Below are 13,351 nucleotides of genomic sequence, written 5' to 3'. Positions count from 1 at the left end.
CGCAGCCGGCGGGCGCGGACCGAGCCCGCGCGCGGTGAATTCTGGGGCAGGGAGCGCTCCGTGTCCGGGGACGCGGGGCGGGGGGGAATCCACCCGGCGCCTGCGCGCGTGCTCCGCGGCGTGGTGACGTACCCGCGCCGGGCGTGCGTGCGTGTCGCGCGCGGGGAGTCTCGCGCTGCTGCCCGCTTCCCGCCATCTGCCTCCCCCGCCCCCCGGTCTCCCTGAGGAGCGAGCGGGGCTTCGGGAGACGCCGAGCGGCAGGTAGCGGGGCAGGGGCAGGCGGGAGGGGAAGCCGCGGGGGCGGCCGGGGAGGAGCCATAACCCCCCCCTCACACACACACACGCAGACAAGGGGAGCCCGGCTCCCCCCGGCCCTGTGGTCCCGTCCCCCCCCCGGGGACCCCGGCCCGCCCGGCCGCCCACGGGCAGCCCCGGGGTCGCTCTCTAGCCCGGCGCGTTAGGCGCCCCCCCCCCCCTCACGGCACACAGGGAGCGCAGCCCTCCCCGACCCCCCCCCCCCCCCCGGCCTGGTGCTGCCTCTTCGGGCCCCCCTCAGCCCTGGCGGCTTCCCTCCCCTCCGCGCTGGGCCCCCCAGGCGGCCCCTGAGCCCGGCCTGTGGCGTTTGGGACGCTCCTGGGGGGCCCCCTGCCCTTGCCCAACAGCCAGTGTAAGCCCGAGCCCCCCCCGCCCCGCGCGCTCCAGGCCTTGGCTTCCTCTGGATCCCCCAAGCTAGGGGGGCGTGTGGGGAAGGGCTGGCAGGTCTAGCGACCCCCGCTGACCTCAGCACAGCAGTCCTGGGGCTGGACAGAGGCCTGCAGCTGATGGTGAAGAAGGTCAGGGCCTGTCTTCCTGGGGCGTATCGGTATCAAATTGCTCTTTGGGAAAGAAAAACAAGGAGGAGTCCGGTGACACCTTAAAGACTAACCAATTTATTTGGGCCTAAGCTTTTGTGAGTGTAAAACCCACTTCTTCATGCACCGGAGCAAGTGGATTTTTTTACCCCCGAAAGCTAACGCCCGAATAAATTAGTCAGTCTTTAAGGTGCCACCAGACTCCTCGTTGTTTTTGTGGAGACAGACTAACACGGCTCCCCCTCTGATATTTGGAAAAGAAAGTGTGCCTCTGATTCCCTTATTCTTTCACCATCAAAAATGCGGTCGGGGCAATGTCATGGTCAGAAAATGTTTCTCTGTTTGAATGTCTGAGGAGGTGTGAGTCTGTAGATTGCGGTCTTCCCTCCAATTGGCCTGTCTACATTGTTGCAAGAAAACTAAAGGGGAGTGGAGAGAATAAGCTGCAATAAAAAGTAGCAAAATACTTAAGTACTTAGCTTTAGCCATTGACAGCAGTCTGGTCTCTAGATATGTTTACGCTAGACTTTTGCTTAATATTTCCCTCCAGTGCAGCTCTACAGGTGCCATTAATGGAGGAAGCACTGGTTTTGACTAACGTGTATAACCTTGCTGAGAGCAGATCTAGCTGACACCTGTATCTTGTGTGTATTGGCGTCTCCCACCATTGCTTTCACTAGCAGAGCAGAAATGGAGAGAGAAGAAGTCTACACTAGGGAATGGTGATGGAATGCAACTTCTTAGTCTTGTGTTTTTGGATAAACTGCATCGCCTTTCACGGAATTTGTGTCAGAGTTAGTGATGAAAGGGCAGGTTCAGTAAGGCACTCTGCTATACATATTGCTGCTGATTAACCTGCGGAAACACCCTCATTGTCTTTAAAGAAACTCCCTTAAAACTGTGTTGTTCAAACTTGAACTGATTTGACCCTGCTACTTAGTTACTGTACCTTGTGTGTGTCTAGGTTGTAATTAAGAATAGTGTTTAGTCAAAAGTTAAATAGAAAAGGGTGGTTATATGTGTGTTCCTATTATTAAAAACCAAGGAAAGAAAGAAAAGCTTTTATCAGACAATGCCTATCAAAACATGAAGTATTTACAGAATAATTTGTCACGTTATTTTAGTAATTTGTATGAGTATTGCTTAGAAGCCTCAGTCAAGTTGGAGTCTCATTGTACTAAGTGCTGTACCAATGTAAAAATACAATCTATGCTCAAAAGTTTGCAATCTGGACCAATGACAAGGTGCAACAGGTGGCTGAGACAGAGAAATGTGTGAGTTTGAGGTGACAGTGATTCAAGCATGTAAAATACAAAGAATAAATTTTGTTACTAAAAGCAGATTTCTCATTAGATGTTTTATTGTCTAATTTTGGAAAAAAGCGGTTTCCTTAAAAAAAAAAAAAAAAAAGTGTTGTGTTTTCTCCCCTACCCATCATCATTCCCTGCTTGGTCTTAGCTAAAGGTGGATTTGTTTTGGAAACTCTGTGGAAACTACATTATTAGATTTGCAAGATCTTTTGGTGTCTCACCCAACGTTAAACATTTAGGGGTTAAAGCAGAGATCTCCAAACTGTGGGGCACAAACCATGGCTGGGGCCTGGGCCAGCCCCCATGGCTGACCAACCGGGAGGGAGATCCACCCACCTCTGCTCCTGGCCCAGTGCTCATCTGTGGCCCCAGCCTCAGCCCCCTTACCCTTGTCCACATTTCTTTTCCCCCCGCCTCACCCCCAGCCTGGTGGAGGGGGAGCATGGACGGGGTAAGGGGGTCATGACCCTGAAAAGTTTGGGGACCACAGGGTTAAAGTAATGCTGTCCAAATTGTGGAAGATTTCTTTATCTATGTTTTGTTTAATGTATTCTATTTTTTCACTAAACTCCTGCAAAATACGCTATTCCTTATTTTTACACTTTACACAGATATATTTGCCAGTTGCCAATTTTAATTTTCTTATTTTTAACAGGTTTCAAGGTGAAGTAAATTTAGTTAATCTGTTATAAGTTATTTATTTGGAAAAAAAAAATGGCTCCACTGAAGGTGCATGGACCTGTCCGGATGCGCAGCATACAAACTGGGATTACAAAATGGAAAGAAGGAAGCTTTGAAATTGTGGAGAAGGACAACAAAGTGAGTCTAGTGGTTCACTACAATGTTGGAGGAATTCCAAAGACATTTCAGGTACTCCAAATATCAAGGTGTTTTGTATGAGCAATGCATGGATTGTTCCCTTTTGTGAACAGCTGTCATCTCCAAGACTACTAAGTATCACACAAACTTCCCTCTGTGACTCTTCCTTGGTTTTCATTTCCAGAACACTAATCCTTTTGTGTAGCCATACTTTAAATTATTCAGGTGTATTGTTGGGTGGAATGCCAAGGCAGGAGTGAGCAAACCATTAATTGGGAAGAAATGGAAAAGCTTAAGACATGAAAGAAAATGACCAAACCATATAGTATCTTGCTTTTTTAATTACCTTTTTGAAACTCTTTTTGCTTTCAGAGCACGTATGTGAAGACCTATTAGGTCACCTACACCTTATCTGCACTAGCACTTTTCCCAGTTGAACTGCTGAAAATTCCCAGTGTAGACATATCCTTAGTCCAGGTGCAAGACTCTTCCCTGTTGTACATGGACTACAGTTCTGTCCAGTCTAGATTTTAAATGTGCCAAGAAACCTGACTTCCACCACTTCCCTTGGGAGACTTGATAGATCTCGCTGTCAGGAAGTCTCATACATTCAGCCAAAATTCTCCTTCTCTTATTTACGTCCCATTCCTCCTAATTATTTTTTAAATTGCAGTGGGTGCCCCAAACACCATGTCCAAACACACATGAAGATACAGTGCTTGTCCTGAAGAGCTTACAATCTAAAAAAGACAAATAAAGTATAAAAGCATAAAAGTTAGGTGGAGCCAGTATGGCAAGTCCTATGTTTTCTATGTAAGAAAAAGATTAGCTTGGGTGATTCTTCGTCTAAGTGCTACTGTATATTTAATATCCCTAAGGACTGTCTGCCTTCTTACCTGAGGAGTCCTGGGGAGGGTTCCCTTCAGTGGATAGGACGGATTTAATGGTCCAGAAGGTACCTGCTGAATCTACATTAGGAACGGAAGAGCAAAGTTGTATATTATTGGCAGGGAATTTGTTTGGATTGGTGAGATGAGTAAATCTAGTATCATGTGCTACCAAAGATTTTAATGAGCATATTGGTAGAAAAATAGGGATCATGCCAACTGTAAGGTGATAAGCAAAGTGTGTGAACTTAATTCTCAGCAATTTGGTGATATTCATGTATTGAAACAACAGTTCCTGTAATAGGAAACACTGGGAGAAATTTTAAAAGTCCCTTTTTCTGTCTTCAAGTTCAGATTAATCAGAAACCTCTTCATCTGCAGGTTTGGGAGACCCTATTGTCCTGTTATAGAGGCAAATTGAATTAAATCTTTCTCTCTCTGGAAGCTAGCAGCTCTTCATACTTGTAAAAAATGATTGTTAGTGGTGCCTAGAGGCCTCAGCCGGGTTGGGGCCCCATTGTGCTAGATTCTATATGCAGACATATAGTAAAAGACACTCTTTGTCCAAGAGACTTTATAATCTAGTTTAAACAAGACACAACTGGTGGCTGGAGAGAATGGAGGATGATGAATACTGTTATGTCTTCAGAGCTTTTTAAGTTGCAACAGGAGGTTTGACCTTGGATGGTGACAGGATTGAGAGTCTTTTCTGGTGTGCTTGTTTTAGGAGACAGTGGAAGATTTGAAGGCCCCACTTGAATTCTTGCTGTACTGAAAGTTTTCAGTTAATTAAAAAAGCAAGGATTGGGCATAAAAGATGGTGGAAGGGTAGCTTCACCAAATGAAAAACTAATCACTGACTGAAGTGGATTATGTCTACACTAGAAATGTTACAGTGATGCATAACTTGGTTCCTGAAGATACCAAGAACTCTGTTTATTCATCTGTTTAAAAAAGTTTTCCTCAACGTACGCGCAACCAAAAAAAGTATCATTGGTCAGGTGATTTCTCGTAGCCAACCTAGCAGAAAGTGAGAAGGAATATGTAGATTAATTAGGGAGGGTAACTTTTTTTTGTTAATGTTGTATTTGATTTGTTGCACTAGTAAACTTTTTACTCTATAAAAAAAAAAAAGAAACCAAATTAAATATGTACTGAATATTCAGCAGTTTTTTGATACTTACTGATTACCAAGCCAGTTTTTTTCCAACTTGTCAAGAATTTTTACCTTTTGAGGGCTAAACTATATGAAAGTTTCTAAAAGTCTTGAGTTATTGAACAACAGATAAAAATCTGAAAAAAAGTGCTTAATTGATTAAAAGTTTCTTTAATTTTGATATCTCTGGCAGCTAAATGAAATTTTACTGACCTCTCATTCATTTAGGATTGAGAGAATCAAGAAATTTGAATCCAGTGAAGAAAGTTTCTGAATGTTGTAAACACTTGAAAATAGGGGCTTGCCAGTGATAGTGTTGCCTTTTCTGAGCGGCATTTTAAAAATTCATTAACCATATTAACTTAAGGTTTAGTGATGACTCAATATGGAGGAGGGGGAAATACTTGTATTTAAGTACATTTTCTTTCTTTATAACTCTTGGCCAACATAACTGGTTTTGGAGTTTTTTTTTCTTTTATTGTGGAAGTACTTAAATAATTTAATTTCTTACAGTGATCTATGTTATACCTTTACTTTCTTTCCAGCTAAGCCATAACATTAAAACTGTGGTCCTACGACCAAATGGTGGAAAATTGTGTTGCCTGATGCTAACCCTAAAGGATGCCAGCTTCCTGACGATTGATAAGGTACCATCTAAGGACGCAAATGAAATGAGGATGTATCTGGATGCAGTCCTCCATGACCGGCTTCATACTGGTAAGCGCAAAACAATGCAAATTGTGTTAATAGCAGGTTGGATAAAGATAAGATTTTGAATTAGTTTGTCAGTTCACCTTTGACCCTTTTGTCCATCTTCCCTTTTTTTAAAGCTGTTTGTTCCTTGCATTGCTTTTGTTTGAATACTTTTCTTTGGGCCATTGAACTCAATTTTATTTTAACGTTTATGTAACTTTCCTGCAATGTTGGCATGCATAGTATTTAATGTATAAGTGAATTGGTATTTGAAAAATGGTTACCAATCATTTACCATGTTCAAAGACATGCACAGTTTCCTCTCCTTTCTTTGAACACTTGGGTTTTGTTGCACATTAAGTACACAGACTGTAGGAGGAAAATCTGTAAACTTTTGCTTTTTAAACACATGCACTCCTGATATTGTATTGTCTGCCAGATATAGATTCTGGTTTTTACACATACATCTGGTGAATGTTTTGAAAATCTAGCCTTAAATGATTTCTGACAAAGAAAGCAAGAATATATAAAACTACAAGTAAACTAAATGGCGTGTGCATTTGTTGTCAGCTGTGAAACCGTCTCAGGGATCTGGCAGCTTTGGAGGTGTTCTGGGCAGCAGGACGACCCAGAAGGAAGCTAACAGGCAATTTCCATATATTGAAAACCAGGTTTGTTAAACAGTTTGTTTACACATCAGATCTTTGCTCTTCCCCCAGTTCCTTTTAATCACTTCCTCTCTTCCCCCTCATTTTGTGTGTATGATGCATATTGTAGTAGCACAATAGGTGATTCCAGTTTGTGTCCCAAGCCTTCTGAATCAGGACAGGCTCGGAGAGAGAGAGATGCACACAATTAGTTGACCATTTGGTAGGGTAGTGGGAAAAGTGTGTTCCAGTCTTCTGTATGATCCAGGAACGTCATTGACTGGCTCTGGAAGGGTGCATTTACTCCTTGTTGGATAGGCAAGTCAGTCTGCTGGAGAAGTGAAGTAAAGGAGGAAAACATATACTTAAGGGTCTGCACCCAGCGTAGTTCTGAATGTTGCTTTAAGTATTTATGCTGAAACACTGTACAGAAGTTGGGTATGATAGATGAAATAAAAATGCAAAGCTCATGTATACGATAATTGGCAGATTTGGCTGGAAGTGACATTTTGCATAGTAAACGTGTGTTAAACAGTTTTTGGTATCAGATTAGTCTGATTTTAATCTTTCGTGAGATTCTCTTCAGCCTTTCAGGCAAAATCGTCAGACCTACTTTACTGAAACCCACCTTTCTTGAGATCACTTTTTGTTGACTCCTTTGCTTGTTGCTGTGACGGTTCTTGGGATACCCAGGACTGCAAGTCACCTTGCTCTACCCCCAGTCTTCACTGAAGGAGAGTCTTGTTGTAGCTGGGTGTCAGCTTCCTGACACCACCAGCCTTTCAGCCATTCAAGCACTCTTCTAGGCTATGCCAGCTCTAACTTTCAGTTTAACAGTAGCTGCACCCCATCCCTGAGTCCCTTTTACTCCTGACAGAATTCTGTCCCCTGTGGAGGTGCAGAATTCATATGGCCCACATTTTCTTGTGCCCCCCTGCACAGAAAAACAAAAAATAAATCTGCCAGGGGACATGCGCCTCGTCCCTGGAAGTCCAGGCAGTGCATCTGTTCCAGTGTGCCTAGAGCAGCCGCAGAGATGTTGGGGGGGGGGGCTGGGCATGTGTGCCTGCATGATTGAGCATCGTCTTGGGGGTGCAGGTCTGGGCTTACGTGCATGCCAACAAGCGAGAGAAAGAGAGACTCTGTTCCTCTTGCTTGCTACTGCAGCTCGCTGGCATGGAAGGGTACAGCTTTTTATTATGCATGAGGCAGGCTAGAGGCAGAAATGTAGCAGCCTGCCTGCTACTTAATTGATCTCATTCTCTCAGGCACAAATGTAGCAGCCTGACTGTGTAGTAATGTTGTTAATGTTGCTGTTGATGGTTAATCGTTCTCATTCTCTAAGGCAGAAATGTAGCAGCCTGCCTGGTAGTAACATTGTTAATGTTCCTATTGTTAGTATACAGTTCCCATTCTCAGTCAATTCCCCCAGGAATCTGTGAAAGTTTTAAGGCCGCTACATTACCAGAGTGATGTAAAGGAGTCTTATTGTAAATGACAGTAAGGGAATCCTCAGCTAGGAAGATCTGTGTGCCTTCTCACTTTTTTTTTATTTTTTTATTTTATTTTACTCATCCATTTAAAAAAAAAAAAAGACTTTGAGGGCAAATAAAACATTTACCATGCAGTCAATAAAATGTCAGGACAATCAGAACCAAACACTTCCCAAAGTACCCAGCCAGGCCCAGATGAAGTTACCAAAGGGCAAAGGGAAGAGGAGTACTTGTGGCACCTTAGAGACTAACCAATTTATTTGAGCATAAGCTTTCGTGAGCTACAGCTCACTTCATCGGATGCATAATGTGGAAAGTGTAGAAGATCTTTTTATATACACACACAGCATGAAAAGTATGCATCCGATGAAGTGAGCTGTAGCTCACGAAAGCTTACGCTCAAATAAATTGGTTAGTCTCTAAGGTGCCACAAGTACTCCTCTTCCTTTTGCGAATACAGACTAACACAGCTGTTACTCTGAAACCTGTCAAAGGGCAAAGGGATATTCGTTCTTTTGCACAATGTGAACAGCCTTCATATCACGCATCAAAAACAGCTACACCAGCTTCTTGTGCTTGAGAATTCCCCACAAAACTTCATGCTCATGGGAACAAATTATTTTGCACATTGTGCAGTGCTGTTCTCAGTTATGACAGATGGTCTGTAATTATGGCTCATTTTGCATCAAAAAAAAAAAAAAACTGAAGGAAGATGCGGCTGAAGAGGAAGGCAGAAATAAACATCAGAAGACCATTACAAGTCCACTGAAAAACAAAACACCGTCAGAGAGAACGTGTGGAGGTGAGTGGAAATATAAGAAAATGTTATAATACAGAAAAATAAGATAAGTAGCATAGAACAGTCATAGCAATGGGATCTTTCCACTTTCTTTGAAATCTTCAATAGACGGCTCTGTTTTTAAACGACTTTTTTGTAAATGATGACTGTGATCATTTACTATACTATAAATCTAAATTAAAATCTAGAAATTCAGAGCTAAATATATGAATAAATGTATTAATCTAAGATTAAAGATGTTACATGGATGGTAAATCTTTGTGCTCACTCAAGACCTATCTAACTTCTTCTGCTTTCAGATTTGTACAGCATGCGTGACGACGCTAGCAGGTGCCAACATCCCCCTGTCAAAGACTGACCACCCGCTTGTGAGGGAATTTCTTGACAGCAGGGTACAGAATGGTGGTTCAATTCCTTGTAGGACACAACTGACTGAGACGTACTTACCTGAAGTGTACCTCAAAGAAAAGGAAAACTTAAAGACAAGAAAATCACTGTTATCTTTGTTGAATATTGTGGTGATGAGGCAAGATCAGTTCTGAATGTACTGTTTGCACCATTACAACCTTATTGCAGTGGGCATGTTAACTCTTTTATGGTGGATACAGTGTTTTAGATGCTGTTAATCACTCAGCTGTTTCACAGGCTGTACTCAAAGCAGTAAGTGAGTACCAGATTGATTATGAAAATGTTGTAGTAATTGATACTGACGATGCTAATTACATGAAAATGTCATTTGATTTTGTTTTCTCTACACGGTTTCCAAATTCTGTGCATATAACCTGTTTGGCACATATTGTTAACTTAATTGGTGAATCATTTAGAAAGCCTTTTCAGCTGGTTGATACATTTTAAGGTGCTTCAAAAACATGTTCTATAACTCTGGTTGTAGGAAAGCGAGGTACCTCCGTTTCATGAACCAGAAACCACAAGAGGAGTCTCCAGATGCCAAAGCATCCATGCCTCCTAGCCCAGGTGGAACACGCTGGAACAGCTGGTTCCATGCTGTCAGGTATCACTCTAAGAACTTTCAGTTCTACAAAGAGTTCTTTAATGAAGAGTGCAATAGCAGCTCCCCAGTTTCTGTGCAAACTATTCTGAAAATGCTGAATGACCCAACTAATTATGCATGGTTGAAAGTACAGATCACTTTTCTAGCATGTAATTTTGTGAACAAATTCTCAGTTTAAATCTGGCATTTGAGAGCAGGAAGCCTTGCACAATTAAAGCATTTGACCTTCTGGAAGAACTACAGATATATTTCAGTTCACATCTAGAGCACCCTTCAGAAAGCACCTCAGAGTTCTTCAGATTTAGGGAGGCAGAAAACTTATCTCCTGTTAAAAGATTTGCCGGTCTAGATTTCTTTAAAGAGGCATTCCATGAAGCATCTGAAAAGCTTGACAAATATTTGTCATTTGGACAACCAGGTCTAAATTTTCTGAAGGCTTGTAGGTTATTCGATCCTCATCGTGTTTATATCCTGCCAGAGCGCTGTGAATACTTTCAAACAATACCTGTTTTTTCTGAGGTATCTGAACAGGAGCTAAAATTGTACAGGGAAAAGTTTGTGCCTGAAGCTATTCAATGTCAACCTATTTTTGTAGACCTCTAAGTGTTTTGGCTTTCAGTGACTGAGAATTCCAAATATCGCCAAACTGGCCTTGAGTTGCATAAATGCTGTCTGAAATTCTGCAGATGCAGAGAGAAATTTTTCACTGTACAATTTGATCCTTTCTAGCAGAAGGAAATCACTAAGTGAGAAAAACTTGAAGGCTCTTTGTTTTCTGTACTATAATTTAGATGACAATACTGGATTGCACTGAAATGCGGGACAATGATTAGGAATATTATGACTTTCATATGTGAAAGTCTGAGCAATTTAAAATGACATTCTCCTTTTTTTCCCTTCTGTAATGTAATTTAAATGAAAATCCAGAATTACTACTGGAATGCAGGGTATTAGTTACCAAATGTTTGTAACTTAATTTTCATGTGTTTAGGAAATGACGAATAGTTGTTGTGACTTTTTTTCTGTATTGTAGTTTAAATATATTACCCAAACAATTGAAACTGGTGTGATTATATTGCATTATTTTGACAAATAAAATATGCGGAATTTTGAATTTTTTTGGTGCCGAGTTTTGAATTTTTTGGTGCAGAATCGGCCCAGGAGTACACTTTGAATTGTTGCCCTGTGATATCCGTCCCCTGACACTGGCTACTCACAGAAATTCCAGATCCTCTGCTCTGAAAGGTACAGTGTACCCCAGTTTACCAGTTTTACCTTAAACCCTTGCTCCTGTAAACACACAGCACTTATGAGCATTTACAATAAAAATAAAGTTTTAACTAGAAATAGAGAGTGGTGGAAACAAAAGGTTATTATAATACAAAACAAAATCCACAAAATATGACCCCGGATCTGCACTTATTAATGGTTACCTTTCCTGTTTAATTAAGTAGGTTCCCCCCCCCAGAGTACAGCCTGTTGCAGAGCTGCCTAGTTTCTCAAGAACCAGGATCCAAATGTTCCTGAAAGCACCCATGCTCCACAAGGGGGTTTTCCTCAGTGAATGGATACAGAGTGCTTCTTTGTCTGTTATAGTGAAAACAGCATTTTGTTTCTGGTCAAAGACAGGGTGAACCCCTGTCTTGTGAAGTGCTACCTTTCAGTGTGTGTTTTTTGTTGTTGCCCCAGATGGTTTCTTCTTCTGAGACTTAGTATTGTGCAAGTCTAAACAATTGAGCCTTGCGTTGCATCACTAGTCAAACAGGGTGGAGTAACAACTCTCTCCTGCCCAAGTGGGCCATCACTGAGACATAGTGACTAATTTCTACTCCAGATCCATAAAGCATACTTTCAATGTAAATACATTATTCCTTAAATACTGCCCATACATACATCTCACAATGATGATGAATCTTGACATGTTATGAGCTTTCTGTACCTTATATGTAACTCTTTATGGATAAATATCCTGTAAGATGTGTTTGGTGTAGTGAGTTTATCAGGTCTGAGGTGAGAGTTGTTTGCAAAGAACATAGAACCCTTTGCCATGGTGCCTAGATCAGTCACTTTACTGTAAGTTTCACTCCGTATTCAAAGGCTTTCAGTTACATAACAATTCTGTGAAAGTACCAAGTCAATCCTTTTATTGGTTTCAGAGTAACAGCCGTGTTACTCTGAATTCGTAAAAAGAAAAGGAGTACTTGTGGCACCTTAGAGACTAACCAGTTTATTTGAGCATGAGCTTTCGTGAGCTACAGCTCACTTCATCGGATGAAGTGAGCTGTAGCTCACGAAAGCTCATGCTCAAATAAACTGGTTAGTCTTAAGGTGCCACAAGTACTCCTTTTCTTTTTAATCCTTTTATTGCAACCCGAAACGGAAGTTGTTTTAAGATTATTCCAAACAAATTTTCAGTGCTGCTTAGAGTCTTAAAATAAAAACTAATGCTGCATACAACCTGGTTAGTCCCTCTAGTTCGGTCCTCAAGCTGAAACCTACCAATATTACTTAGAATTAGCCAACTATGCCACCTCTTTCCATGGCATTACATTTGTTTTTGTTTGTTTGGTCAACAGCAACAGGACACTGTTCTTAAAAAATATCTGTCTTAATATTATTGCACTTTATTTTATAGCACCCAAAGGTGTAGTAGGTGCATCTCAGAAGACCTAAGACGTGGTCTGTATCTGAAAGAATTAGTGTGCTGTAGAAACAACATCAGTGACACTGACAGTGTGGGAGGGGAAGAAGGGTAAAGTTTGCATGGATACTTCGTGTATGCATGTCCATAATGTGGTGGTTTTTACAATGACTTTTCACATATGCAATCTTTACTCCATCTGTGCAACATTAAACTCTACTGTCCTTAAACTTTTGCATTTCCTTGTTTTCATATACTGCATTTGTGGGAGGTACATGTAAATGCCACTTTAGAATAACGATAGTCATTTTCAGTTTTGATTATTGTGGATTTCCCCTGCTGGATTTTGCAGGTTCCTTCCAAAAGAGTGACTGTGGAGGGAAAGGAAGAAAATCCATTTCGAAAGGTGCTGGGCAGCCCAAGTAGAACATCTGTTAAGACTTCCCCAGGAAGTGGAACACCTAGCAACAGGATTAACATTTCAGTGTCTCCCACTTCATCAACTCCTCACAGAACGGGCTTATTGGAAAACCGGTATGAAATAAAGTTCCTTCAATATGCTGTCATCAAAATTTAGCACTATACAAATGTGTAATCTTAATAACAATTTACTGCACGTACAAGTACGTATACGCCCTTTTGGTTCATTTTTATAATTTTTTGGTATGGCTTTGAAAAAAGTGTTAACAATCACATTTTCAGCTTACGGCTGGTCCATGAGCTCCGGGAACAACCTAAAAGAGCTCTATGTACAGAATTCTTTGTTGTATTTTAGATTTTAAACTTGAAAATAGTGAAAGGTTAGCAGGAAATACAGAGAGCACATGAGGCATGCATGGTGGAGGAAGAGGTTTGACTTTGTCTGTCTGAATTAATGATTCCTTGAAATGATTTATTCTTGTGCTATGTTAGTGAAAAGAGGAAAAGAACACAGCCCTCTGGTTCAGAGATGAATGAAGATTATCCCAAAGAAAATGATTCTTCATCGTAAGTTATTACTTATTTTTGTAGTTTCTGATGCAAATTCCTCCTGTGTGTGCCCA

The 13,351-nt window shown here is 41.5% G+C and overlaps 1 protein-coding gene across 3 annotated transcripts in view; it reads left to right on the top strand.

Annotated features, from left to right (window-relative positions):
• The first annotated feature begins 15 nt into the window (after positions 1-15).
• Positions 16-13,351, top strand: part of USP37 (ubiquitin specific peptidase 37) — a 57,214-nt gene continuing 43,878 nt past the window's right edge. The window contains exons 1-6 of one of the 3 annotated variants that reach the window (XM_037913121.2): positions 16-261; positions 2,817-3,031; positions 5,569-5,740; positions 6,287-6,387; positions 12,661-12,842; positions 13,221-13,295. In XM_037913121.2, the coding sequence (XP_037769049.1) occupies positions 2,876-3,031; positions 5,569-5,740; positions 6,287-6,387; positions 12,661-12,842; positions 13,221-13,295 (686 nt within the window). In that variant the 5' untranslated portion in view covers positions 16-261; positions 2,817-2,875. Of the gene's footprint in view, positions 262-679; positions 834-2,816; positions 3,032-5,568; positions 5,741-6,286; positions 6,388-12,660; positions 12,843-13,220; positions 13,296-13,351 lie in introns of those variants that run through there. The other 2 variants (XM_037913124.2, XM_037913122.2) reach the window with 2 other exon arrangements.

This window comes from Chelonia mydas, chromosome 11 (assembly GCF_015237465.2).
Source record: "Chelonia mydas isolate rCheMyd1 chromosome 11, rCheMyd1.pri.v2, whole genome shotgun sequence".
Taxonomy (NCBI): domain Eukaryota; kingdom Metazoa; phylum Chordata; order Testudines; family Cheloniidae; genus Chelonia; species Chelonia mydas.
Note: the sequence above shows the minus strand (reverse complement) of the source record. Positions and strands in the feature narration are given on the sequence as shown.